This window comes from Cebus imitator, unplaced genomic scaffold (genome assembly GCF_001604975.1).
Source record: "Cebus imitator isolate Cc_AM_T3 unplaced genomic scaffold, Cebus_imitator-1.0 Scaffold149, whole genome shotgun sequence".
Taxonomy (NCBI): domain Eukaryota; kingdom Metazoa; phylum Chordata; class Mammalia; order Primates; family Cebidae; genus Cebus; species Cebus imitator.
In genome coordinates, this window is record NW_016107464.1 from 2,051,419 (window position 1) to 2,062,118 (window position 10,700).

The 10,700-nt window shown below is 49.3% G+C and overlaps 1 protein-coding gene across 3 annotated transcripts in view; it reads right to left on the reverse strand.

Annotated features, from left to right (window-relative positions):
• TLN1 (talin 1) overlaps positions 1-10,700 on the reverse strand; it is a 35,666-nt gene that overhangs the window by 17,899 nt on the left and 7,067 nt on the right. For all 3 annotated transcript variants that reach the window (XM_037743677.1, XM_037743678.1, XM_017543113.2), the window contains exons 2-20: positions 10,372-10,534; positions 10,032-10,129; positions 9,639-9,768; positions 9,381-9,533; positions 9,007-9,149; positions 8,767-8,894; positions 7,328-7,388; positions 6,585-6,689; positions 5,808-5,963; positions 4,999-5,100; positions 4,636-4,712; positions 4,242-4,422; positions 3,942-4,055; positions 3,721-3,829; positions 3,301-3,509; positions 3,039-3,137; positions 1,846-2,013; positions 1,392-1,686; positions 635-801 (exon numbers count right to left, since the gene is read on the reverse strand). In XM_037743677.1, the coding sequence (XP_037599605.1) occupies positions 635-801; positions 1,392-1,686; positions 1,846-2,013; positions 3,039-3,137; positions 3,301-3,509; positions 3,721-3,829; positions 3,942-4,055; positions 4,242-4,422; positions 4,636-4,712; positions 4,999-5,100; positions 5,808-5,963; positions 6,585-6,689; positions 7,328-7,388; positions 8,767-8,894; positions 9,007-9,149; positions 9,381-9,533; positions 9,639-9,768; positions 10,032-10,129; positions 10,372-10,501 (2,625 nt within the window). In that variant the 5' untranslated portion in view covers positions 10,502-10,534. The remainder of the gene's footprint in view (positions 1-634; positions 802-1,391; positions 1,687-1,845; positions 2,014-3,038; positions 3,138-3,300; positions 3,510-3,720; positions 3,830-3,941; positions 4,056-4,241; positions 4,423-4,635; positions 4,713-4,998; positions 5,101-5,807; positions 5,964-6,584; positions 6,690-7,327; positions 7,389-8,766; positions 8,895-9,006; positions 9,150-9,380; positions 9,534-9,638; positions 9,769-10,031; positions 10,130-10,371; positions 10,535-10,700) is intronic.

The window sequence follows — 10,700 nt, forward strand, 5'->3', positions numbered from 1 at the left end:
TTATTAAAGGACACAAAATTATAGCTAGATAGGAATAAGTTCTAGCATTCTACACCACTGTAGGATGACTCTAGTTAAGAATGTTACGTATTTCCGAATAGCTACAAGGATACTGAATGTTCCCAACACAAAGAAATGATAAATATTTGGATAAATGATGAATATATTAATTACTCTGATCTGATTACTACATATGTATTGAAACATCACTATATACCTTATGAATACGTAAAATTATGTCAATTAAAAAAATCACTTTAGGCCTGGCACGGTGGCTCACGCCTGTAATCCCAGCACTTTGGGAGGCTAAGATGAGAGGATCACTTGAGTCCAAGTGTTTGAGACCAGCCTGGGCAACATAATGAGAACTGCTCCCCAAAAAAATAAAAATTAAAAAATTAAAAAATATATTTTTAAAAGTACGAAACAGTATTCTGGGAGTTACACTGGCTGGAAGCCTGAGCCATGGCTCACCTGTAGCCTTGGGGCTCATTAATTTCCTGAGTGCTCCTATAGTTGTCCGCTTGCATGTTCTACTTTTCCTGGGTCTTCCCCATCAGATGAGGGTGATCATTTGGACCTCTCTACTTCCCTACAGGGCCCAGTCTGGGGGTATACACAGAAGTCTTTGTACCTTGGCAGCCTCTACCATCTTGGCTGTGGCATCAGCTAGGATCTTGGCCGCGCTTAAGAGCTTGCGGGAGTTCTCCAGGTCACTCTCCCCCTCAGCATCGGCCTTGATGGCATTGACCAGGTCAGATGTGGCTTGGGCCAGGATGCGGGCCTGTCGCACCATCTCCCCTGAAAGCATAGGACACAGTCAGGCGAGGAAGCCAGAGACACTGAAAAGGTGTCAGTGGTGGGCACAAAGGTGGGGAAAAGTGGTGTAGACAAGGTAGATGGGGGCTTTAGGGACAGAAAAGAGACTGGCAAAAGCTCTTGTGTGATTTCTTTGGAGCTATTTTTTTTTCTGAGTTTAGGATTTTGGAGAATAGATTCTCCAGTGGGTTCTTATGGGAGGAGGACAGTCTCTAATGGGTATTTTCAGCAAGTAGCCCTGAGAAGATGAGACACTCTCTGTGAAAACTTTTGGGGTCAGGGCTACAATGGGAAAGGCTATACCACTTTCATGCCACTTTCCATATATTTTTGTGTATACTTTGGTATATTCTTTAAATGCCTGAGGGAAGGTAGAGGACTTATTCCTTTTACAGAAGGGGAAGCAGAGGGTTCAGAGAGCTTAAATGACAAGTCTCTGGTTCTATGGCTGGCAAGACCACACCATGCTGATTTCCTTGGGGTGAAGTGGTTGGGTCCGCAAGGGGGTGATGTCTGGAGGGCTTACGGAACCTTGGTGGGGTTTTTTGTTTTCCTGGGGGTGGGTGTCTTACCAGCATCACCCATGGAGCTAAAGATGTTCTCAGTGACTGTAAGGATGGTGTCAGTGGCCTGGTCATAACGGCCAGCAGGCCCAGCCCCTGTGGCATGGGCCTTCACATGCTGTAGCAGCTCATTCAGGGCCTGGGTGACAGCTGTGGCTGCTGCTCCTACCCCTCGCAACAGCTGCCCATCCTCTGTAGCTGCCTGGGAGGCAGACACACAGCCTTCCACGGCTTTGGCTACCAGTCGTCCAGCCTCCACCAGTTGCTCTTGGCAGACAGGTGAGCTGATTGTAGGTGCCACCACCTGTGAGTAAAGTGAACGTCAGAGATGTAGGCAAGGAAAGGAGGTAGAGTGTGCTGCTCATTAACAGTAACTGGGATGGGTGAGGAGGCCTCCAGAGCCAAAGAAATGTATTGAGAGGCTCACCCCTCAGCACAGACTAGGGCAACCTTTGGGGCTCACCTTAGTACAAGCCACTAGTTGGGAAGTGGACAGGGCACACTGTGTTGCTGCAGCGATAACCTGGGTCTGGAGCCCTGAGTCCTCTGTCCGTTGGGCCACACTCTTGGCCTTGAGGACAAGGGCAGCTGCAGCACTTGCCACAGCTTTGGCGAGCTGCATTAGCACATCCTGCGAGAAAACAGCAGTTAGCATGACGTGAGATTGGGCTTGGGATTCAGACACTTTTCAGAGGCATAAGCTGCTTCATTATTCCCATTGATCCAATCAGAGGAGAGTGTATGCAGAAGCAACCAGAACCTACGCCGAGCCACTGCCCTGAGCACCCAGCAGGACAGACCCCCCACCAAGGAAGAAACCCACACCGAGAGAAATACAGCCTACACCAAATGGAGACACACATGAGGCGAATACACTCGATGATGATGGGGAGAGGAAGGGGTGGCGCTGTTACAGTGGGATGAGGAAAGGAGGTCTCTCCTAGGATCCTTCCACCCCTAGCTTCTTTACACCACTTCTTGATCTTGGATCAGAAGTGGACATCCTGGAGTCTTGGGAACAAGCCCCTGTACTGCCCTACCTGATCCCATTTCCCAAAGCCTGCCTTTGCCAGGCCTCCTCATCTCCCACCAAGTGCTGGTCCCCCAAGAGGCTGAGGAAGAGGTACAGAAACGAGTGTATGCGGCTCAGAGAGGACAGAGCTGGGAAGGCCCAGGCCAGAGGCCGTTACCGTAGGGGAATCGGGGGGAGATCGAACCCCAGCCCCTCTGGGTGCACATATCTGCATGGGAAATCCAGGGTGAAAAGTCAGCTGAGGAAATTGGCATGGAGTGGGAAAGGGGGAGAGCTAGAGGAACACTATCCTCAGGGTGGCATGGTCTACGGCATTGTGGGGTGTCCTCAAGTTGGAGCAAGGGCTGTGTATGGGGAAGAGAGGGAAACAATCACAGGGGCTAAGCTAAAGAATACTATTAATGAGGGCCAAGAGTAAACCAGCAGGTTAAGTTTGGATTCAGGGGTTCTGAATTCTAACCCCTAAAAGACAGATCAGAAGTTGCCAGTATCATCCCCTGGAAACAGAGGTTCGGATTGGATTTCAGGGGTCAATTAATGGAAGCCAGGACTAGGAACTGGATTTAGGAACAGAAGTTACTTCCTAGAAGCTGGGGTTCTGGGGGGTTGGGTAAGTCACCAACCTGGAAGTGGGGGTCAGTATCACTTTCCCCAATTTGTTGCAACAGCTCCCCACTGGCCTGGCCCACGTTCCCAGCTGCTTGCAGCAGGTTCTGACGGGGCTGTGGAGAGTGAACACCAGTCAGAAGCTGCCCAATCCCTGCCCACATGCCTGTGGGTCTCACAGGCCCAGGGGACCCACGCTTCCATCCTGTGGCTTGGATTGCCCCTTCTCCTTGGGCTTGAACCCTGTCTCCACCCTAACCCAACGCTGTGGCCCCTGACCTCAGCACTGGCTGGTTGGGCACTGCGCAGCAGTTCTGACACTGCCCCCGCAAGGCCTTTTGCTGCCTGCAACAGAGGCCGGCCACTGCCACCTTCATCCTCTAGCAGGGCGGCCAGCAGCTTCACCCCACGGGACATCTCCGTCAGGTTGGAGGAGATTGTGGTGACTGCACAGCCCACTGCGGTATAGTCTGTCTCAGCAGGGTCCCCTAAGGGAAAAGGAAGAAGAGGAACATTAGAGACAGGGCAGGCCAGACGATGGGCTGGGGAGGGAGCACCGTCACACCCAGTTAGTCACACACACAGTCTCTTCCATAATGAGTCAAGGCACAGTCACACATGAAGCCAGTCACATGCATGCCTGCGCATGCTAGCACCCCCTTGCCCCATCACACACCTGGAAGCTAGCATCTGGCCTACCTGCTGTCAGGTTCACCACAGACGCAGTACCAGCTGTGATGGCATCTACCTGGGAGTGGATCTCATGTTTTGATTCATCCATCTTATTCTTACGCCAGGCCTTAGAGGCCTGAAAGAGAGAGGAAAAGACCTCAAGATCTGCCCTGGTTTGGTTCACCTCATCCCTGTTCCTTGGGGTCCCAGCTTCAGTACCACTGGCCTCTCCTCCATCCCATACTCACAGCATCCTGGCCAAGAGGAGGCAGGGTGTCAAAGTCATCCAGGGTGGCCTGGGCAGCCTGCACAGCCTGCATGCTGGAGTTAATGGTTCCAGTGAGTGCCTGCTGGGCCGAAGTCTAAGACAAGTGGGGAGAAACAGGGACTGGAATGGATGTTTGGAGAAAAGAGAAAGTAAAAAGAGAACCAGGGGCTAGGGAGAGAAATACAAATAGGGACCCAGGAAAAGACTGCCTAACTCTTGGCTCAGGCTAGTTGAGGTTGAGAGAAGGGCCCTGGTACCGTGGTGGAAGTGGGACACTTACCAGAGGAGGCATGTGTCCTCGGTGCATCTGGCCACTGGTAATCTGCTGTTGGGCAGGGGGCATGCTGCCCACCTGGAAATTCTCAGGACCAGAGGCTCCAGAGCGCATGATGGCAGGCAGGGCCACAGAACCATGCTCTACTTTCCCCACCCGGTTGTACTGCTGCTGCAGGACTGTTGACCTGTAGAGGGAGGAACTACTGAGCTTACAGAGGACTCCTCAGCTCTACCCCTCCCACTGAGTTACACTACCTTTGCATGTATGTGAGGTCTCATTACAGCCTGCAACTAGTTAAAGAACCATTGTAAGGACTCACCACCCCGCAAGAGTCCTTAGAGCCAGGCCTTGCCTTCTCTACCCCGGGGGGATGGGATCAACCCAACTCCCTTCGTACTTTTTGGGGGACACTGAGTCCTCCAGCATAGTAGACTCCTCGTCTCCCTCCAGCCCAAAGTGATCCTTGCTTTTTTTCTGTAGGAAGAAAAAAGGAACAAGAGTTAAGATAGTTAAAGAAGAGGGAAGTGGAGAAAAGGCAACCTCTTCTTTCTGCAACCAGCCATTTTGCAGAAGCTGAGTGTCCATTTCTTTTTTGTTTATTTGTTTGAGACGGAGTCTCACTGTCGCCCAGGCTGGAGTGCAGTGGTGCAATTTTGGCTCACTGCAACCTCTGCCTCCTAGGTTCAAGCAACCTGAGTGCCCATTTCTAAAGGAGAGGGCAAGGGGAAATAAGAAGAAGGCCAGGGGAGGCAGTGCTCACCTTCTTCAGGATGATATCGATGTAGCCGGCAATGAGCTGTGCAATCTGCTCCCCTTCAGTTGTCTGTACTGAGTAGTAGCCATCTTGGTAATCCCCAAAATCCTAGAGTGACAAGGTGGGGGACTCAGCAGGAAAGCGCGAATCTATCCAGAATGGAAATGGCTAGGATAGGAGGCCCAAGGTTGAGCTGATGAGATGCCTTCCTGTGCCAACTTGGAGGATGCCCACCTTTCTTCAACCTCGTATTTTCCTCCTTGGAGGGAAATTTTTTACTTCTGAGGAGTGGCCTCTACACTACACAGTTTAAAATACATATCATTTAGGAAGTCTCTTACTTTTACTCTCATGATAAAATTGAGAGGATGTAATATTTAGCATTAAATGGCCATACTTTAAGGTTAGCCCTAGTATCCAAAAGGGAAAATTCCTGTAATTTATGTCATTGGGGTACTTCATCAGTTCATATCAGTTTTCAATTCATAACCCTGTAATATAAAGTCAAAAATTTACTGCATATAGCTGCTGCTGAAATAGGGCAGTTATCACATTTTTCCTTTCACCACCCCTGCAAGAATTCCTGTGATCTCGGCTTGCTAATAAGAATTTTGTTCCGCTGATTTAAAAAAATAAGTTCATCACCTGTTTCATTTAAGCCTCACACTCCCCAGAGGAAGGTTCTCCATCTACTCTAAACTCTTTTTTTTTTTTTTTCTGGAGTAATACTCACCCCAAGAGAAGGGAAAGACCTCTGCAGCTGCCCCTTTTCTGAAACTCCCAAAGCACTTTCTTGTTGGAGTCCCCAGACTCACCAGGGTGAAGCTTTTGGGAGAGGCAGCCCAGCGTTTGATGTTGGTGAGGTTCCATTCCTGGATCACTTCCTTAGTCTTCTCATCCACTCGCATCACACACTCCTTGGTGATGCCCAGAAGCCTGGGCACTAGCTTGTTCTTCCCTTTCATTTTTTCCTGTGAGGCAGAGGTTGGTGTTTTACAGGTCAGAGGTCAAATGAGAGGTGAATGAAACCTCGGGGATGTTGAGGTGGTCTGGAGGGTTAATGGACAAGGGAAAATGCAGGGTAGGGAGGGAAGGGCTAATGACAGGCAGGTTTTCTTTTTTTTAAAAGTTTTATTTTTTTTTAAAGTTTTATTTTTTTGAGATAGAGTATCATTCTGTCACCAGGCTGGAGTGCAGTGGCCCAATCTCCGCTCACTGCAACCTCTGCTTCCTGGGTTCAAGCGATTCTCCTGCCTCAGCCTCCCAAGTAGCTGGGACTACAGGCGTGCACCACCACACCCAGCTAATTTTTGTATTTTTAGTAGAGATGGGGTTTCACCATGTTGGCCAGGATGGTCTCGATCTCTTGACCTCGTGATCCACCCACCTCGGCTTCCCATAGTGTTGGGATTACAGGCGTGAGCCACTGCGTCCGGCAACAGGCAGGTTTTCACAAGGTCAGAGCAAGGAAGAGAATGGGACTCTTAGGGAATGGTAGGAAATGTGACTAAAGGAAAGGTCAGAGACTTTCAGAGACAGAAAAGGGAAAGAGTGGGAAATAAGGAGGGCAGTGAAAAGGGTCCATAACCCACCTTCACCAGGAAGAAGGAGACACCGTAAGTCTTGAGAGAACGAGCTAATTTCACGTAGCGGACCTTGGCCTCAATCTCACTCATCTGCCCACAATTCTTGTGTGCCTGAGCATAAAATGGGGAAGAATTTAGCAAAGAGTTTAATATCACAGCTACAGAACTAAGGCTGGATGCTAACTATAATGAGAGAGAATTATGGGGTCACTAGAAAGGTTTAAGAGTGCAAGATATGAAAACGAGGGTAACAGGATCAGGGCTGAAAAGAGCTATGCAGAAGCGATGAGTCAAAGGATATAGTCAAGGAACTTGCAGACATTCTGGAGATATGAACAGAGAGTTTGGAAACAGAAAGGCAAAGAGAAGACCTTTTGGGCTGAGTATTCAGAGTGGGGATAACACCTTACACATGGACAAAGACTATACTCTTTCATAGTAATTTCAGATCTGCTACCTCATTTGATCCTCCTATCAGTCCTACACAGGGCAAGCAACGTTATCCCAAATTAGAGATAAATAAAAGAATACAAGAATACTGAACTGAATTGCACAGCAAAAGCAGGGATGGAGCTGATACTAAAAGCCCAAGTTGTCTGCTTTCTTGGCAGAGGTAAGTTGGGATAACAGCCTGGTGGGTGAAAGCAGGGTTAGGGGAGATGGGGAGCAGGCGGGGGGCCATTTGGTCAGTAAGATTAAGCGGCAAAGCTCCGAGGTCATCCCAAATACTTTCCCCTACCCACATTCACCTGGAAGATCTTACGCTCTCCCTTCTGCTTCACATACTCCTTGGGCAGGAAGTCCTTCAGGCTACACCAGAAAAGGGAGGGTCAGCATGTGGTAGACAGCATCAGGGGACATGTGGGCCATGAACTGTTGGCCTAGGGGTATGACGAAATACCTAGGACAGTGTTATCTTTGGGGAGAAGGAAGACTCTGAGGGAATAGTCTAGATTATCTTTTGAAATAGAGGTGACTTATTATAAACTCTCTCTTTTTTTTTTTCTGAGATGCAGTCTCACTGTGTTATCCAGGCTAGAGTCCAATGGCACAACCCTGGCTTACTGCAACCTCCACCTCCCAGGTTCAAGCAATTCAACTGCCTCAGCCTCCAGAGTAGCTGGGATTACAGGTACCTGCCACCACACCTGGCTAATTTTATTTTTAGTAAAGACGGGATTTCAGCATGTTGGCCAGGCTGTTCTCAAACTCCTGACCTTGTGATCCACCCGCCTCAGCCTCCCAAAGTGCTGGGATTACAGGTATAAGCCACTGTGCCCAGCAGAACTTTTTGTTGCTTTGTTTTGAGACAAGAGTTTTGTTCTTGTTGCCCAGGCTGAAGTGCAATGGCGCAATCCTGGCTCACTGCAACCTCTGCCTCCTGTGTTCAAGCGATTCTTCTGTCTCAGCCTCCTGAATAGCTGGGAATACAGAAATGCACCACCATACCCAGCTAATTTTGTATTTTTATAGTACAGATGGGGTTTCACCATGTTGGTCAGGCTGGTTTCAATTCCCAACCTCAGCTGATCTGCCTGCCTTGGCCTCCCAAAGTGCTGGAATTACAGGCATGAGCAACCACACCCGGCCAGTATGAACTCTTAATGTGATCTGTGTTTCTCCTTGTAGGGAAAGGGACTGAGGAAAATTAAGTTGGAGGCTCAGTCCCTGAGGGAAAATGGGTCTAGAACACCATTTCAGGGAACCAAGAGGAGAAAGAGGTTTCTAGAAGGATGATCATGCACTTAGGATGCTGAGAAAGCCACAGCAAACTCTGCATCCTAAGTGCATGAAATGGTTCCTCCAAGGAACACCAGCTGATGAGGCTTGTGAGACTTTTTTTTTTTTTTTTTGGCTTGTGAGACTTTTAACCCATGTTCCCTACGGGGAAAATTTTACCTTGTTTCCCTCTGGCTACTGTAGAGAAATTCTTCAGAGAATCTCAAAAAAAAGTGACATGCTTGCTTCAGAGGTGGGGCTAGGGACAGAGATGCTAAACTACATTCATATTCCAGAGGCAGAGAAGAGACAATGGATGACGGCAACTAAAAGGGTAGCTACGTCAGTCAAACCCTGGTACCCCAGAAGAAGAGATGGTGGGGGCAGGCTTAGAATGGAGACAGGCCCACTGGGGTACAATGGCAGGGAGTCCTGGGCCCTGACAGGGTACAGGATGTGGGTCACTCACTCAAGGAAGCCAGCCTTGTGCTTCTGCTCATTGTGGGGCCCGAACTGGATCTGGCATTGGAAGCCAGCAAACTCACAGGCCTTGTCAAAGGAGACAGGGTGGGAGCCATTCAGGATGTCATCTCGTGCCTGGAAAGTACATGGCAAGGAGGCAAATGTTGTGTGTGGGTGCAGAGACACCCCCACTGTGCTTCCAGTCCCTCCCTCTTCCTGCCCAACCTGAGCCGTGTCCTCTCCATACCTGCACATACAGGAGGTTCAGCTGCACAGGATCCCGGGAATCCACATTCTGGTCTGAGTAAAAGAACTTCCTCCGCAGCAGCAGTGTCTCATGCTCCTCTACTCCCTGCTCTCTCAGTGTCCGGCCATGGTCCAGCCAGTTCACTGGGACATAGAGAGTCCCTTCAGTGCCAAACCCCCATGGCCCCTGTGCTGTCTGGTCTCTGATTCTCCATTTCCTACCTCCCCTCACTTAAATGTAAGTTCCATGAGTGTAGGACTTTGTTTTCTTACTGACGTATCCCTAGGGTGTAAAAGTGCCTGGCATAAGCAGATGCTGAAGCCACTTCCCACCCTGCCCATTTCCAAAGCCCTCTTTTTTTTGGTTCTGCTTACACTCGTCATCTGTGTGCAATTTCTGCTTTAGTTTCTCCATTTTCTTTTCATCTCGCAGCAATGTCTTGTCCTTTCTTAAGGTCCCTGTCACCTCCTCCTTTTTCTCCTCCATCAGCTCTCGAACCAATGAATATTCATCATGGTTGGTGATGCCTGGGGAAGGAGACAGCTTGTTAGCTTCCCAGGCATTGGATCCATGCCTTTTGAGAGAGTTGAGGCTTTCTGGCCCAGGCCTTCATCTGTACTGGGGCCCCTTACCAATTCGGGCACAGATGGTCATGAGCATATCGGTGACAGTCTTAGAGTCATCCACCATGATCGTCTTCACAGTTCCATCCAGCATACGGATCTTCAGGGGTCTCTGTTTCTTCCTGTACTCCATAGTGTCCTGTTAAGGCAGGAAAAAGAGACAGGGGCCTCTTCTGAGCTATGGGTATTATTTCCTCTTGACACAGCCTGAGGGAAGAGAGTGGAGCACTGAAAGGAAGACTACAGTGGTTCATTCAAAAGCAGGGAATTATGATTGTCTGTAATAGGGAGAAAGCATGGGAAGGGCTAAGAGACAACAGATGTGGGTACTGAAAACAGGAGATGGAACAGGGGGAAGTTGATAGAAGGAGATGTGGTGGTCCTTGATGAAGGGATACTTACCCCATTTCGGAGCATGTAGTAGTCCAAAGCTTTCCCAGCCTCCAGCCATATACCCTTTTTGGGGTCATCATCTGACAGAAAAAGCCCAAAGTCGCTGGCTAAAAGAGAAGATGGATCACCTCAGGATTATGAAGACCCCAATGTGGCTGAACAGCTGTACCACTGCCCCTGACTATTTCTCCCATGACCTTGGGCCTAAAGGGGAAGGAGGGAACCATGGAGTACAGACCTGAGGGGTGAGTAGCCTTTAGGGACAAAGCGGTCAACTCTCAAGGCCGAGAGCCTGGAATAAGAAGGGATTGAGGACTCCCACTCCAGCCACCTGGGGAGTCAGACTCACGAGGGCCAGCCGGGGCCTCAGGGATCCGCTCACGAATGATGCGGCAGGCGTCGTACACCATGGTAGACGGTTCAAACTGCATCGTCTTCACCACATTCCCAATGCTGATCTTCAGCGAAAGTGCAACCATGGTGACAGCTTCTTTTCTCCAGCCTGGCTATACCTAGCCCATGGCATCAGGGCATTAGAATACACTCTTCTGGTGGGAGAAGAGCCTCCTAGATAGTGGAGTCCCAGAGAAGAGTGTTTTTGAAAGGGACTCACCAAAGCAGACAGTAATAAGGTTGTTTTCATCATATTTAATAATCTTTTTTTTTTTTTTTTTTTTT